The sequence below is a fragment of the Periplaneta americana genome, chromosome 14, assembly GCF_040183065.1.
Source record: "Periplaneta americana isolate PAMFEO1 chromosome 14, P.americana_PAMFEO1_priV1, whole genome shotgun sequence".
Classification (NCBI taxonomy): domain Eukaryota; kingdom Metazoa; phylum Arthropoda; class Insecta; order Blattodea; family Blattidae; genus Periplaneta; species Periplaneta americana.
Window position 1 is genome coordinate 157,154,392 of NC_091130.1, and position 18,593 is coordinate 157,172,984.

The 18,593-nt window shown below is 35.6% G+C and overlaps 1 protein-coding gene across 1 annotated transcript in view; it reads left to right on the top strand.

Annotated features, from left to right (window-relative positions):
- The window catches only part of LOC138713919 (dipeptidase 1-like), a 1,227,883-nt gene that overhangs the window by 92,570 nt on the left and 1,116,720 nt on the right, over positions 1-18,593 (top strand). Inside the window, exon 2 of the mRNA XM_069846458.1 lies at positions 16,817-17,304. Within this exon, the coding sequence (XP_069702559.1) occupies positions 16,828-17,304 (477 nt within the window). The 5' untranslated portion in view covers positions 16,817-16,827. The remainder of the gene's footprint in view (positions 1-16,816; positions 17,305-18,593) is intronic.

The window sequence follows — 18,593 nt, forward strand, 5'->3', positions numbered from 1 at the left end:
ATCGATTATAACTGTGAGTATTCCTGTATTAAAGATGGGTCTGTTATTTTTGTATTTCTTACAGCACCTAGCATTAATTGGTTAATAACCAACATTCAATTTTGCTTCCTGTATGCATTTCTGCACAGATGTCATGTTGTATACATTTACCATGTTCATCACTTACGACATCTCACTCAGAAAAGATGAGAATGGCGGAAGAACATCTTCATTGATAAAATGCAGCCTTCTATCGCTTGAAAATTTACAATAACTTTCTGAAATTGCTTGCTTTTACATTTCTTAGAATAGTTGCACATACATCTAGAAAGTACTTCAGGCAATCTTTTCGTTGTCTGTGTTGGCCTTTGAGAAGGTGCTATATACAGTGATTCAGTAAAAGCGTGGAAAAATTAAACAGACATTATCGTAAGAATGCATATTGTACATTAATCGTAGTTATGGAATATGAATAGATAGGTAGGTAGGTAGGTAGGTAGGTAGGTAGGTAGGTAGGTAGGTAGGTAGGTAGGTAGGTAGATAGGTAGATAGGTAGATAGGTAGATAGATAGATAGATAGATAGATAGATAGATAGATAGATAGATAGATAGATAGATAGATAGATAGATAGATAGATAGATAGATAGATAGATAGATAGATAGATAGATAGATAGATAGATAGATAGATAGATAGATAGATAGATAGATAGATAGATAGATAGATAGATAGATAGATAGATAGATAGATAGATAGATAGATAGATAGATAGATAGATAGATAGATAGATAGATAGATAGATAGATAGATAGATAGATAGATAGATAGATAGATAGATAGATAGATAGATAGATAGATAGATAGATAGATAGATAGATAGATAGATAGATAGATAGATAGATAGATAGATAGATAGATAGATAGATAGATAGATAGATAGATAGATAGATAGATAGATAGATAGATAGATAGATAGATAGATAGATAGATAGATAGATAGATAGATAGATAGATAGATAGATAGATAGATAGATAGATAGATAGATAGATAGATAGATAGATAGATAGATAGATAGATAGATAGATAGATAGATAGATAGATAGATAGATAGATAGATAGATAGATAGATAGATAGATAGATAGATAGATAGATAGATAGATAGATAGATAGATAGATAGATAGATAGATAGATAGATAGATAGATAGATAGATAGATAGATAGATAGATAGATAGATAGATAGATAGATAGATAGATAGATAGATAGATAGATAGATAGATAGATAGATAGATAGATAGATAGATAGATAGATAGATAGATAGATAGATAGATAGATAGATAGATAGATAGATAGATAGATAGATAGATAGATAGATAGATAGATAGATAGATAGATAGATAGATAGATAGATAGATAGAACTTTATTGTCGATGGCATAATGTATGCATAGACATGGTCAAGTATATACAATTACAATTTAATGTAAAATAAGTCAAATATAAAAAAAAAAAACATTATTCATTTCAAGGGCCCATGCGTGCATCCTCAAGACTGTAGGGACACAATTTTATTTATTTCGTTTTTATATAGTTCCTAAATTTCAGAGAATTTTTTGTATATTTGATGTCATCAGGCAAACTATTGTAGGTTTTGATACCAAAGACCATATATGTTCTAGTAGTGTTTGTAAGGTGGTGAGCTGGAATAGTTAAACTATTTTTGTTACGAGTGTCGTAGGTATGGAAATAACAATTTTGATGAAAATCAGACAGATTTTTATAAATTAGTAGTAAAACATTAAAAATGTATAAACCATAAACAGTAAGAATATTATATTGTAAAAAATGTTCCCGACAAGAGGTCCTACTGTCAACACCCGCTATGCATGTGACAATACGCTTTTAACCTACTGTATTGTTTAACCAATTATTTTTTCATTTGAATCTCACTTTAAAAACAGCTAATTTCTCATCAAAACCCTCTAAATTCCTGTATAGAAACATCCAGATTTTCCGTCGAACCACTGTCCGTTCAATTTTAACGCAGTGAGTAATGGAAAACAGCGAAATTTAGCGGGAAACCTCTGACATTGGCAACCCTGCTGTTTACTTCAGGAAATCCATCGCCTTGTCCGATTATAACCTTTTTTGAACCGCGCAGGATCATGGACGACGAAATTCATAAACTAGAAAAAAAAGTTTTAAATTAAAAACATCACAACTGTTGACCTGGAGCCTACAATAGTGGAATTATTATGTAAGAAACTCCTGAATTCGAATGTATTTCGCTCTGGCCGAGAGTTGCTGTGTAGTTCTATACAAAAAAGTTTATCAGACAACATATGCCACTTACTGGCAACAATGAACTTGGCGTGTAATGCTGAATAATGGCGACTATTGATAGACTGTACTAAAGTCAGATTAAAAGCAGCGATGTCACACAACTGAAATGAGCTGCCTTCATTTGTTCTGTCAGCTGTTCATACAAGAAGACATGTTACAACATGGATATCATCTTTAGCTGTAAAAGCATAAATGGTTGATTTGCGATGTTACAAAGCCAATTGTCATTTTGGTGGGAATGCAAAGCGATACATGGAATTAAGTTGCTTTCTATGCTCGTAGAAAGGCTAACATCTATTATAGGAAATGTAATGGCTCTGATAGAAAATAATTTAGTCTAAAAAAAGTAATCTTTAAGTATTTGAAAATCCCTGACAAGTTATTTTCTACATTTCTCATTAATGGGAGAGAATTATACTTCTCCCTCCTAATTGATGCACATTTCTTATTTTTCGTATGTAAAAATGTCAATACTGGAACAACTGAAATTCGAAATTAGTTTAAAAAGAAATAGGGACTCTATATTTGAAAAAAATTAGCAGGATAGAGTAATTCACAGCCAAGTTTCAAAATAAATTCAAAATTTCTTTGGCATTTTATTTCTAAAAGCATATTCTTTAAAATTTCTGTATCATAATTTTGATATTGGGTTTCAAAATTTTAAGATACACGACTACATTTTAAGGATAAATTTTGAAGGTACTTCCATAGAAATACGGAGGGATATTTTTCAAATGCAAAAAAAAAAAAAAAAAAAAAAAAAAAAAACTTCTATTGCAGAGGAAAGTTTCTTAATAGCTAAAGATTGTGTGTACTAAATATATTGGACACAGCAAGAAAATTAAAGTTATGGAAAATTATAATCAAAGTTTAGCGCACCGTAATTTAAAACCCAGTGTACCAGAACTTTAAAAATGGCGTCACAGGACCTGACAAGGACATAAATGCTCTTAAAATTTTATGTAATATATTTTTCACACATCAAAGACTATTTTAGAAAGAAAATATATTTTTCACATATCAAAGTGTATTTAAGGATTTTTTAAATTCATTTGTTTTTCACCATAGTCTGAACATATACCGACTTGAAGATAAGTGTTGGACATTGTGCCACTAACACATATTCTGTGACACAGTACATGAGGGTAGGCCACCAAAGGGGAACAGAGAGGTAGAACTTAAACTGAGGAGGATTCAATTTGGCATCGGAACTAGAATCTGGTGTGGCTTAGTCGAAAAGCGTCAGCACGTAGAGCTGAATACCCGGGTTCGGGTCCCGGTGTCGGAGAGAAATTTTCTCCCTTCTACCTATTCTTCACCATGATTATGATAATGCAGAATTGCTGCACGGAAATATCATATGTACTTCGGTACATCATAGTAATATTATTAGGTGGTTGTGTCTTTCAGTTTTCGAAGTCAGTTTTCAAGTTTTGGCTATCGGTTATATATTGTCAGATATTAGCTAAATTTCTATAGGCCTTACTTACTTACTTACTTACTGGCTTTTAAGGAACCCGGAGGTTCATTGCCGCCCTCACATAAGCCCGCCATCGGTCCCTATCCTGAGCAAGATTAATCCAGTCTCTACCATCATATCCCACCTCCCTCAAATCCATTTTAACATCCTCCCATCTACGTCTCGGCCTCCCCACAGGTCTTTTCCCTCCGGCCTCCCAACTAGCCTAATACTCTATAATATGCATTTCTGGATTCGCCCATACGTACTACATGCCCTGCCCATCTCAAACGTCTGGAATTAATGTTCCTAATTATGTCAGGTGAAGAATACAATGCGTGCAGTTCTGTGTTGTGTAACTTTCTCCATTCTCCTGTAACTTCATCCCTCCTAGCCCCAAATATTTTCCTAAGCACCTTATTCTCAAACACCCTTAATCTCTGTTCCTCTCTCGAAGTGAGAGACCAAGTTTCACAACCATAAAGAAGAACCGGTAATATAACTGCTTTATAAATTCTAACTTTCAGATTTCTTGACAGCAGACTGGATGATAAAAGCTTCTCAACCGAATAATAACAGGCATTTCCCATATTTATTCTGCGTTTAATTTCCTCCCGAGTATCATTTATATTTGTTACTGTTACTCCAAGGTATTTGAATTTTTCCACCTCTTCAAAAGATAAATTTCCAATTTTTATATTTCCATTTCGTACAATATTCTCGTCACGAGACATAATCATATAAATTTCTGTAACTCTACTTTTTTTCTCTCACCCAGCTTTTCCTTGAAGGTACCAATTTTAAAGAGTCGCCTATTTGTCTCAAAAAAAAAAAAAAAGAATACCAGTATATGCATATTTGTATTTTGCTGTGACATTGACAAGTATTTTAATTTCCTCATGTTACCGATGCATTCCAGCTGTTGCAATTGTACCAACTGTCGAAAAATACATTTGCCGCATCCTTAGACAAGGACAATATAAAACCAGAGCCTTTTTTAGTTACAAGCCGGGGCATGAGTAGGTTTGGCAACGCAGAGTGGAGGCGGGAGATTTTAGAGTGATATTGTGTTTGCTCATTGCTTTCGTTATACGTAACGCGTATTTTTTCAACATTACTTCATGCACAAAGGTAAGATCAAGATTCAGAGTAGTGATGTAAATTATTACGGGTTCGAAAATAGTGTTTTATTGCAATCAATTAGCTATACTTCAGAATACGGCGTAAGTAGGCTACTTACATACAAAGGCTGCCACTTAAAGTAATTACAAAAATCATGTTTTAATTGAGAGTACGAAGGTAAATAAACAAATAAAAAAGATATTCCTTGCACGGAAAATAATAAAATCAATAATACAATAAAGACGTAAGTTCCTACGCAGTATTCTTAAGTTCCATTCAGTTAACAAATTTGTGGCTAGCAAATTGACAGTGTTTTGCGACTTAATGGTGTTTCATCTGTGAAAGGTTTAGGATATATTTTAATGTTATCTTATGCGATTATCTATCGTGTTTTTCTACAAATATTTCAGATGCCTATAAAGTGCTGTGTGCCTATGTGTCGTAGCAACTACACTTATAATTAAAAATAAAAATAAAAACCTACTTGTTTTTTTATTGATGGTACAAGGGAAAATAAATAAATACTTAAATAAATGTTACTTGTACCAAAAATAAATAAAATAATGACGTACTTTCGCAATACCCTATTCCAATCAATTAACCATTATGTGGCTAGTAAATTGACAATGTTTTGCCGCTTAATGTTGTTTCACCTCTGACATGAAAGGTGTAGGATATCATATGCATTTTAATTCTATGTGATTATGTCGTGCTTTTCTATAAATATTTCAGATGTCCAGGAAGCCAGTTTTAGTTTGAACCTGGCCAGTCACCATAACAATACTGTTATCATAAATTATTTGTTATAAACTTTTTAAAATATAATTTTAAATAAATATAACTACAGAAAACAAGCTAAGAATGTGAATTATGCAAATAGGCCTAAAATAAAATGTAAACAGAAGAAACTATTGACATTCCTATTATAATAAAAGTATGAGGATGTAAATACAGTTAATCCAAGTAAAACAATCTATGAAAAAATGAAAACACATCCCTTCAACATAATACGTACCGGTAACAAAACGCAACATTATCTATTAAGTACATGTATGTATCAATTAGCGTAAACTCAGTGGACTTTAAATCCTGTAAATACCAAGTGGGTGAATGTAGAGTATCCAACGCCCACTGAACGAATATTTCACTTTTATCACTGCCAATGTTGCGCTATAATCGTATATGCAAGGTAGGCTATAACAAAAACCTAACCTGTCAAAGAAGCAACAAGTTATACTAAATATGTGTAAAATTGGCCTATGTCTCTATAGTGGGCGGGACATAAGTAACATTGACCAAACCAACAAAGTGATTATATGCATGTACAAATTATAGATAGTTCTGACGTATAGCAGGCATTCCGAATCTTCAACAAAACTGCAACATTTATGGAATCACAAAACAGCTGTTTACAATGAATTTGAAAACCAACGACGTAACTTTATTGATACAGCAGGCGAGACCCAACAATTTGACTAGAATTCTGATACACACAAACCACAAATAAGAATTTAAAAATGTAGTTATACAATATTTAATATTTAATAGAATAGTCAATTACTTTATCATTAATAATAACCGTAAAAATTCCCAAAGACTGCAACCATTTTATTTTCATTTATTGTCTTGTTTTTTTTTATCACCAACACGCACTTAGTTTATAATACATCAACAATTAACGTTTGGTACGACCGCAAACATAATTCCATCGACACACACTTATATTGTAACATTAATTTACATTGGAAATCGGCATTACCACACACACGTGTACTGTACGGTTAGCCTCCGGGTGACAGATAATTACAGTGTTGCCGACGTATGGCCCCGGCTTGTAACTAAAGAAGGCTCTGTATAAAACGCATTGTAGCATCCACTTCTCAGAGATAATAGAAAGTGGATGTGGCGTACAAATTAAAATGTCATCTTCCTTCTGTTTGCTAAAGGCATGCACGTGGTCAACAATGCTAGTGGTTTTGCGCATGTGCGAGTAACTTGTTGAAATTGCAATGGGGGCACTTGAGAGGTAATGAAATGTTTTGTAAACTAGTACAAGGAAGAACAAAGGAAAGCCTGCCACAATGTTGACTAAACACGTTTGCATAGCCTCGACTAGACAGCTTCACTGGACGCATTGGTCCCGTCAGCATTCATCCATGCTATTCATACTGCCACTCAATTTGTCACAATTTATGAGTTTTTAAGCTTCCACGCTGACTGAGTTCAGAAGCAGATTTCTGGGTTTTCTACAGGGTGTTCAAATTAATAGCTAAAACTCTTCGGAAGTGCATACGAGCTATTCCATCTCAAATCGACCGAAATATAGAGAAAATTGACCTTACAATTTCTAAATACAATGAAACTTTTTCTGTCCGTAGAGAACTGTGATACAATGCTTTGTGCAAAGTTTGAGGCATCAGAACTTCATAGTGTTTAAATTAAAAATATTTAAATTTATCGTATTTTCATAAAATTAGCAACTTTAAACTGTTGTAACTCCGAAATCCTTTCACCCAGTGATCAAAATCATGGTTTATTTTGATGCTGAGAAATTAAAGTTTATATTGACATATTAACAGATTTTCTTACTTTTTATGGAAATGGAGAAATTTAGATTTTTCCTCATTAAGACGCCTTTGCCACCGAAAAAAAAAATATTTAAAAAATAAATAGATTCCGCATTGAAAGTACAAATAAACACATATTTTTTTACTGATGGTATGTTGATAAGAAAGTATTGAAAATATCAAATAAAGAAAATAAATAGTACGCGCGTGAACTAACCAGCTGACTGTGAGACGGGACCTAGCCGAGATAAGCAAGGCCAGGAGACAAACACGTGGTGTGTCGTCTAGCAGCGCATGGCTGTGCTAACTTTATCACAGGTTTTCATAAACACAGGAGTAAAATGACGCCCAACGCTCGCTTATCTTCAGCTCTCGGCCAGTGCTTGCGGTACTGCGCCGTTCAAGTCTAGGCGTGTGAAAATAATCTATTTAATGCCCTCGAAACTTATTGCCGAGCCACTAAGCAAACAATGCCGAATCCCTCTTAATAATGCAAGGTTTTTTCTCAATACTTATTTTTTACATTTTCACAAATGGCCAAAAAGCCTAAAAGTAAGTAAAATCAGATTATCTGTCTCTCTGCATACAATATAAACAAGGATTGCTACTTAACATAACGTACCAAATGTCAGCTTCAAAATAAGCTCCCGTTCAATGTTCTGCAGTAAATGGTTCCAGAGTTCTGAGCGCTGAAAGAGGCTTGTTTTTATAAAATACGCTAAATTTGTCGCTCAATAATACGGAAACCGTTTGACTTTCGATAGTATATTTTTGAAAATGCACTCCCCTCAGCACCTTGTATAAGTAGGAAAAAATTAGAGTATAAAAAATATGCGAGGTTTTTACTGATCGATTTCATATGGAATAACCCATACAGGTTCCATCTTTAGGGCAAACTACTACAATCTTGAAGGGTCATCTTCTCTGTTGGATAAGATTTTGTAGTAACCAGACAGAGCGGGCCGAATAAAGTCGATATCCCTTCGAAGCTCGCTGTATTATCTTGATGATGGAACCTTTATGCAGTTCCGAATCGTTGGGAATGTTAAGGTTCTTATTTACTCTTGGGAGAAAATTTTGCAGATTTTGTCCAAATTAAAAAAAAAACGTTTTTTCCCTGATTACTTGACACATAGGCCTAATCCAGGATTTCCACACAAAATAAACCTCTCAAATTTTTTTGGGAGGGCAGGGGGAAATTTTGTTAAAGCGAAAACTTAAATTTGTTTGTTTTAGTCCTTGACCTACAGTTTTTATGTTAGACCAAAATTTCTTTCACTGTCTTACTCCTAAAAGAACACAGAATAAGCTGTGAAAACAGTTTTTTCCCTATCTTGTCCCATTAAAGAAAAATTCCCTTTTATATTCTGAAAACGTCGAACATAAAAATAACAATTTCAGATCTTGAAGTTTTAAATTAACTTTCTTCAGCAGTAGGACAGTGTTTGTAGTTTGGCATTTAGCTACGTTAATCAGCTTCATTTTGGTGCAAGAATGATGAAAATATCTCAATTCTAAGTGCAGTTTGTGTTAACATTAGTGTTGTAAAATGCTGTAAAACTGAACATGGAGAAAAATCATCTACTTCCTGAGGGTATGAAAAATTGTAAAACCAAACACACAACTTCCTGACTGTATGAAAAATAATACAGTCAAACTCTACTGCCAGATTCGAATTGTTTTACACGAAAAATATATAAATGTAACAGAATGTGACTGATTGACACTTGCAGAACTGCATTTCCGATTAAAGAAAGGGTGTTTTCGGTCAATAAAACTCAGCTAATTAATTAAGGAAAAATCATAGACACAAAACTGATATATTTTTGAAAACTAGGAAGTTCAAGCTTTCAGATAACATACAAATAAAATTCTTTTTTCTTTTTTTTTTTAAAGGAAAATTAAAAATTATGGTAGATGAGTACCTTAAGTTTCAGTGCACAGTGGAACACTCAAAAGATGGTTTGTCATCATCAAGCCTCGGACCTTTAGGTCTTAAAAAACTGAAATTAGGTTTTTATCAACTCATATTTTAGAATTCTGTAGGATTTTAAATCTTATATTTACGAATTTATAGGTTCTTAAAAAAAATAAAACTAATCAACGCATTATCAATATATTGCAATACTATTACACTTGCATTAAAATGTCCGTTATTAGGCTATAACATTATAAAATTAAAAAGTAGTCTGATGCCTCACATGGTGGTGATGAAACTATTCACCAATATTAACATTAACACTGGATCTTTATGAAATGATTACACCTGCAAACCAACCGTTTAATAAGTGCTCGTAATATGACACGGAACAATTAAATAACCTATTTTGATAGATTTTCTGGTATAAAACTTCCTCATATAATAGATTGGCACATTAAGTTCATAGCGTAAATAAATAGTCTACTTGGTTGCTATGGAAACATAGACAGAAGATGAATGAAAGTACAGAAAAAAAAACATCATCCGGATCCCAGTAATCAACGTCACTTGACAGAAGATTTTCAATAAATCTTAGTATTAAACAATCTCTGATACGTGACTATCCATAATATCATATAGCAGAAGCTATAACATAACCTAAATAATATAAACAAGTGTTAGAAAAGTTTTAATTGGGGATGATGAAATAAACAAGAAACGTTTTAATTAACGATGATGAAATAACAAATAAACATGGATAATTTTAAAAGAAACAATAATTGAAAGTACAATTTTCAAATTTGAATGTTTTAGTGGTTGGTGGTTCAGTTGATGTTATATTGGACGTGTGAGTAAAAGAAGTGAACTCGTTGATGTACATGGTGTATTCCTCAACTTATTCAGGATTTCCGAATGGTGCTCTTCATATTATATGACCAGTGATCTTTATTAATTCTTGTTCTTGAATGCCAATGCGAGTCATATTTGAAAGTGCTGTGCATCGACTGGAGTGGTTTGTAATTTTCTGTTTTTTGACGTCCAGACCAGTGCAGTTTTAAATGTTGGCAAACAAAGAAACAAATGCTAGGGACGCGATAAAATTAAACGAATGCTAGGGTAATGATAAAAACAAACAAATGGCAGGGACGCGATAAAATTAAACAAATGCTAGGGTAGTGATAAAAACAAACAAATGCTAGGGACGCGATAAAATTAAACAAATGCTAGGGTAGTGATAAAAACAAACAAATGCTAGGGACGCGATAAAATTAAACAAATGCTAGGGACGCGATAAAATTGTGCGATAAACAGCCATGATTGGTTGAAAGACGTCCTTTCTTACCGTTTTATTGGTCAAAAGTAGTGTGACGTAGTAAAAGTGTAATAGTCATAGGAAAACAAAGAATATTTTATATTTACTGAATTACAAATTAAACCTAGAATAACAAAATTGTTTAGTGATGAAATTACCGGATATTGAAATATTTTGTGATAGATTAAGGAAACTATTTACAAGAAATCAATTACTGACCAAGTGCCTAGTAAGTTTGCGTTTGAATTCAATTTTATTTCGACAGTCCCTGATGCTAGCAGGTAGCGAATTCCAGAGTCTTGGCAGGGCTATTGTGAAAGAGGATGAGTATCATATGCAATAAATAGGTAGATGGATGGATGGATGGATGGATGGGTGGGTGGATGGATGGATGGATAGATGGATGGATAGATGGATGGATGGATGGGTGGGTGGGTGGGTGGGTGGGTGGGTGGATGGATGGATGGATGGGTGGGTAGGTAGGTAGGTAGATAGGTAGATAGATAGATAGATAGACAGACAGACAGACAGACAGACAGACAGACAGATAGATAGATACTTCGTTGCTATGGAAACATGGACAGCAGATGAATGAAAGTACAGAAAAAAAAACACTACGAATTTATGAACCAAAAATACCGTTCGAGTTATGTTGGTGACCTTAAAACCTCATATATCGCGCAACAGATGAATGAAATATTGATGCCACAGACAAGTTGCTTAGTTACGAAAAAAATGTGTGTGATTTAATGGCGTTATTCATTTATCAACTTCGAAGATTTGTCGTGAGGAAGGTAATGGTAAATGGAAAAGCACATTAGAATCAGCCACCGATATATTTTCTCCTGTTTGCGACCGCAAGTGCGATGCGTCAACTGGAGTTGTGGAAATCGCCACCTTGTTGGGGTGCATTTCGGAATTCTTTATGACGACATTGACAGCAGAGCGTCATTTATGTCGACATGTTGAAGTCGTGTCATTGGGCCCCAGGGCGCGATGCTTTATCAGGGCTCTGTCCCTGACTGCTTAGGATTTATTTTATTGCCTCTGAGCGCCGCTGGCAACCAGTAACATTTCTTTTATATGGGTAATTGCTTTTTCCTTCCACGCACATACATCCAGGTTAACTTGCTGTATTCATACTCCGGGGCGAATAAAAAGTGAAAATTGGGTTCAGCGCTGATGGGCATTATCTATGATACATGGAGGGACGCCGGAAAGTCCGTTTTGAAATGGAAAGTGAATATCATTATGCTAGGACATAAATTTTGTTCCGGACTTTCGATTTCTCTCTTTCTTGGAGTTTCTGAAGGTATATTATTCTTTTTTTCTCTTTCTTCTTGCTTTCTGTCTTCTTTAATATCATTTGTTTCTCATTCCCCTAGTGACTGTCCCGAAACCTGGCTCTGAATTTGGGAGATTGTCGGCAACCCCAGTACACTCTAGCGTATGCTGAACGGATTCATTGTAAATTAGGAAATATTATTGTTATTAATAACGGGTTAAAACAGCTTCTTGTCTATGCGGATGACGTGAATATGTTAGAGAAAATCCACAAACGATTAGGGAAAACGCGGAAATTCTACTTGAAGCAAGTAAGTAAAGCGATAGGGTTGGAAGTAAATCCCGAAAAGACAAAGTATATGGTTATGTCTCGTGATCAGAATATTGTACGAAATGGATCTATAAAAATTGGAGATTTATCCTTCGAAGAGGTAGAAAAATTCAAATATCGTGGAGCAACAGTAACAAATATAAATGATACTCGGGAGGAAATTAAACACAGAATAAATATGGGAAATGCCTGTTATTATTCGGTTGAGAAGCTTTTATCATCCAGTCTGCTGTCAAAAAATCTGAAAGTTAGAATTTATAAAACAGTTATATTACCGGTTGTTCTTTATGGTTGTGAAACTTGGACTCTCACTTTGAGAGAGGAACAGAGATTAAGGGTGTTTGAGAATAAGGTTCTTAGGAAAATATTTGGGGCTAAGAGGGATGAAGTTACAGGAGAATGGAGAAAGTTACACAACACAGAACTGCACGCATTGTATTCTTCACCTGACAAAATTAGGAACATTAAATCCAGACGTCTGAGATGGGCAGGGCATGTAGCACGTATGGGCGAATCCAGAAATGCATATAGAGTGTTAGTTGGGGGGCCGGAGGGAAAAAGACCTTTGGGAAGTCCGAGACGTAGATGGGAAGATAATATTAAAATGGATTTGAGGGAGGTGGGATATGATAGTAGAGACTGGAGTAATCTTGCTCAGGATGGGAACCGATGGCGGGCTTATGTTAGTGCGGCAATGAACCTCCGGGTTCCTTAAAAGCCAGTAAGTATATTTTGAAATGTGTATACTGACTTTGTGCGCAGATTGTATATAAATAAGAGAAAGTCAAAAGTTTTAAGTATGTACCAAGTTTCTCCACGAAAAACTAGATATCATATTTTGCTGTTAAAATAAAGCAAATAAAAAAAATTAAGACTTATAAAATTCGCGACAGTTGGTGTGAAATATTTTGTCATAGATGAACTATATTTAACACTGATTTGTATACATCCTCTAACACAAATAAATCATTTTTTTTGCGTTTATCGCTAATACGAAAAAAAAAAAGAACCATATGGCTCTGGCTATGATTATTCATAAAATTACCGATTGCAATAGATATAATTTTTTTCGTATTCTTTCGTATAATTTTTTTCATGTTAGATGTGAACTAGAATCTAATACCACCTGTGTATACCACACTCTGTTAAGGCACATTCACAATGAAAATTAAACATAACCGTAACATAAACTCAGAAATTTGTGCCCAGGTTACCAAATGGGATCATTCACAATGATTCACATAAACAATGACATTAATAGTACCGTTGGACGTTAACATGGAAGTTTGCGAACTCCAAACTTTCATGCATATGCTTACGTGATTTGCAAACAGAACACAATCGTGGAGCTCTGAGTATACGACAGAATATCAGGAAATTGCGTCGATGATATGTTTCCATGGTTACCAAGTATCTTTGCGGTTATGTTTATATTCCCATCGTGAATGTTCTTGATTTTGCCGTAACGTTTACATTTTTAAGTTAACGCTTACGTTATGTTTAATTTACATATGTGCAGGGGCGGCTCGTCCATAAGAGCTGCGGAGCTGCAGCACTCCCTGCTTTGACAGGAAAATAAAAATAATATTTATTTCAATTTGTAGAAGAATTGTTACAGCTTTTATTGGTAAATTGCTTTATATTTCATCTGGCCGAGAATATGTACTATTATCTTATGCATAATCTTTTTGCGCGTCGACTGTATTGGAATTGACACTGCATTCAAAGTCGTCCTGGGATCTGCAGGGTGGTCAGCTCATAGAGAGTGTGTCCTGCATGGTCAGGGGAAGAGAGGTGAAGGGAAGCAGAGGGAACTGCCGCTGTTTAAAACCCATATCTCGCTGCAGTGGCTTGCAGAGCCAGGCCACAAGGGATCTTTTCTCTCCTCCCACACCGCTATTGTAATGCTGCGTCAAATGGATTCTCTATTCCCTTGAAACTTAATGACAAAATTTTAATTTTCTTTTCACATACTTATTGTTGTAGAATCTTATCGAGTTAATATAACGAAATTAATATTCTCCTTTGTCTTACTATTACGTATATATCCAGCCTCCAGCAGAACCTAATATTTGCCTTAACTCAAAATGATTGCACGAGTAGAATCCTTTTGATATAGCACGTAAAATACGAAAGGGACTTCTTTTCCAGTTTTAGAAAATTGTTGACCATCAGTATATCTGAGTGTTGCTTTGGTGTGACGTCTTAATACCGTAACTTAACCAGTGCAAATGTGCAAGCATGAGTGTGTGTGAATTACAGAATATTAATTTTATTTTTCTCAACTTTCCCTTGCGGAGAATATTGATGTAATGAAGTGAAATTAAAGGGTCGTCCGTTACCCGACTTAAATCTTACTTAAGCTTCATCCAGCCGAAATAGTGCATATATGTAAGGAAGTATAACAATGAAATTTACGCTAAGCATTTGTGGTTACGTGGATGTGAACAAAAAAAATCTGTATTTTGTTTTCCTTGCCTCCTCTTCGGTGGTGATGCTGCATGGACTAGGAGTGGTGTGACAGATTTAGGACATTTGCCCCTAAAAGGTAAAAAGCACGAATCTTCACAGTCTCACCTGAAAAATGTTGTTTCATTGGCTATGTTACGCAACTCATACTGCTGTGCAATTAAGTGAAACGAACAGAACAAACATTCTCAAACATAATCAAGAAGTGAGAAAAAAATCGTGAAATTAAGGTACGGTTTGTTTATGGCGATCATCGTCGGACGCACATCGCTGGCGATGATCGCCGAGAAGTGGTTTCTTTATTGACGCATATCGCTGTAGATTCTCATTTGTTTATTCCTTCATCTACTACATATGGTCAAGTAAATTAATGTAGGCCACGGACATAACCTAAAAATTATAATGAATAAATTCAAGATAATGAAGTTGCTATTTATTCTAGAAGAGGGAGATGACGGTATCAAAATCTCGCATGCGTATTATAAAAGGAACAAGCTACGGACTAATGAAATATTGAGGAATAGGTTTACAGAATTCTGTTTTAACACATTGATAATGAGACATCTTTATAAAAACGCTACAAAATTTAAGGAACATTTCAGACTCTCACCTGACCAGTTTGATTATGTTTTGAGTTTAATTGAAAATGACAATGTTAAATTACCTACAAATTTTGTCAAGACCCCTGTAACTCCAGTTGAAAGATCGGCAGTAACTCAGGTTATGAACTGATTATTATTATTATTATTATTATTATTATTATTATTATTATGATACTGTATTACATTACATGGTGTATTCCAAACAATAATAAAAAAAAAAATTGGCTAAACTAGCGCTGAGGTAGTTCCCTCCGTAATCCGCTTATACACTTTACATGTACGAACATGTGATAGGTTAGGTTTGGTTCGTTTGGGCTTTTATTATGCCTTGTATATACGATCAACTACATCTCTAAAAAAAAAACCGCTATATTTCAGAATACCGCGTAAGTACTTAGGTAGGCCTAGTCACAGAAAACTTACAGAAGAGAGAATTTCTCCCTTACCCAACACTGAACGAAATTCTCTGGGGCTCGGGCGTGATAAAAATGTAATTTGTAATGTAAGGGTTTATTGTTTAATTTGTTTATTAATTCACAAGCTCATATTAAAAAGAGCATTATGTTGTGACACATATTCAATAATAATTTCGTCTTCAGACCGCGAAAAATTACAAAAGTCTTGATTTGTTTTGCAGCCAAAACCTACAGACGTGGTTAACGTGTACAGATTAGATATTCGATATTACAACATGACCTTGTCTAAATATAGATTATTGAACACGAATGCGGCGATGTGCGTCCTGAATTTGCTTCAGAAGCAACCTCCAGCGATCTGCGTCGCGTCCAACGAACTGCGTTCGCGATCTTCGCTGTAAAGAAAACGTGCCTATTCATTTCAACTGCTAGCAACTCCGGGGACGATCGCTGGCGATGTGCGCCCTGCGATGATCGCCGTAAACAAACCGTACCTTTATTTTTAAAAATATTGATTGAATCAAATTTTGTGGCCAATATGAACTTACCCTTTAGGAGACATGATGAAAAAACGATTCGAAGAACCCTGGTGTATTTCGTGGGTTGCTACAATTCGTGAGTAATCTAAACGAGCCTCTCAAAAATCATTTGGAACATGCCACTGTTTAAGGTTATTCTAAGACAGTTCAGAATGAAGTGGTAGATTGTAAGTTGAGTGTCTGCCGATCTGAAATTCAGACTGAAATCGATGGTATTAGTTTTTCTTATGGATTAGCAAATGGTCCCACAGATATCTCCCAACTAAGTCAGGAAGTTTTGGTTTTTCGATATGTAGTGCATTTATTTTTGTCCTATACTTATTAGTAATGGTATCAAGAAGTGAAATTTGTATGTACCGAAATCTACTGCAGCTTTCCCAATCCACAAGTTCACGAGCCGCCACTGATTGTGAATGAGCCCTTACAGTTTCCTTGGCGCGTGTGATGAACCCGTGTCTCTCTGTTCGCAGCTGCTGGCGTGATGGAGCCCCCCGTGTGCACGTGCAACGAGCGGACTCGAATCAACAGACGCGCGATTCTCGCCACCACTATCGATAGCAAGGACAGTCGACCGAACGGAAGTGCGATCCGCAGTTTCCTGAACTACCGCAGTGGCGGCAGTCGCAGCTGTTTCCTGATCAAGGACACGAAGCGCTCCAGACGCCACTGCAGCAGCGACAGCGCCCTCAAGAACTCGGAGCTCGAGGACGGAGGATTGCTGCTCATCGAGAAGGCCAGCAGGCCCGATGACGTCACCAAGTGCTCCAACAAGATCTGTGAGACCGCGTTGAGTGGCGTGGAGGGTAACGGTCGTCTGCGGCAACACGGCAGCTGCAACAACAGCACGAGCAGCAGCAGCGGCGAGCTTTGGGACGAGGAGATCCTGCTGCGGCACATCAGGGAGTGCCGGTGTACGTGCAACCACATGGGGTACGGCAACTACCTGGACTGGAGCGAGGTAGGACCACCAGTTACTTCCTCATTGTACAGGCTACGGGAAATGTTAACCCATAAGAATTTTAATTATACATTTTTCGTTATGTAAAGTTTATGCACGACAATGTCTTTTATTGCTCTAGTGTAGTTTCTGGTTTTTCAGTTGGATATTTAGAATGTCTATGTCTGTGTTCACACCTACGGCAATATAGACACAGACATTATTTTGAAATTAGAGAATTACATTTCTGAATATTGTACGATGAAGAGGAGTAGTTTTCTACGAATCTGTACTAGTAGAGAGCGTCCAATTTAGAGCTTCAGAAATTCTGATCACATTACCTTTCAATACCAATCAGCGGAATATTGAATATGAAGTTATACATTTGTTGTTCTTCGGTTGATTTCCTCGTAGAATTTCTTAAGATGTTTCTCTCAACTGTAAAGCGAATGCTAGATAATTCCTTTATGAATCCTCGGAATCACATTGTCAAATATTGTCTCTACTATAGGCAGCCAATAAACAAAACTCAGTGCTCAGAACAACTTTTGCAACAAGTTGTTCAGAGCGTCAGCAGATTTGGATGCAACAGGACGTAGCATCAGCACTCTTTACTGTTTCTGTATGAGACTTTTCAAATGTAACATCCCGGGCGTTGGAGCGGAAGAGGAGGACCGATTTAATAGCCAGCCGGCTCCCCTGATTTGATGCCTCTTTAATACTTCTTTTTGAGACTATGAAAACCCTCGTTTACGAGACACAAGTGTAAGAGCCATAAACACGTTTAGCTAGGATACTTGCAGCATCTGATGCGGTTTGGAAAGTGCCTGGCATATTAGGGAGAATGCACCAAAGTTTCGTGGTCGCCATTTGGAACAACTTTAGGTGTACGGTAATACAAAATTAATTGTTACGTTCATGTAATCTTAGCGTGGTGCTTAAATTTTTACATAAACCAATATTAGGACCTATGTAGCCTACTTCACTGGTATGCTGTCGTCATGTAGATACTGATATTCACAGGGTTATAGTGACTCAGAATTTCTTCCTAGACCATAAGTTTCTATTGTAAAATTATTATGTCCCAGCCCCTCTGTAAGCTTGTTAAGGTTCTTCAGTTTGAACACAATCTTTTTAGTCACCCTGTATATAATCAATTTCATCAACTGTAGGTCACTTTGCTTTTGATTTAGCGTCGTTTACTTGCTTGTGAACTTCAAATACCTGTGATATTTTGACGTCGTGCCTCTCAGTAGACAAATATTACATTGTCAAGTTTTCGTTAAGTTTCACAGTCGTCATATTCACAC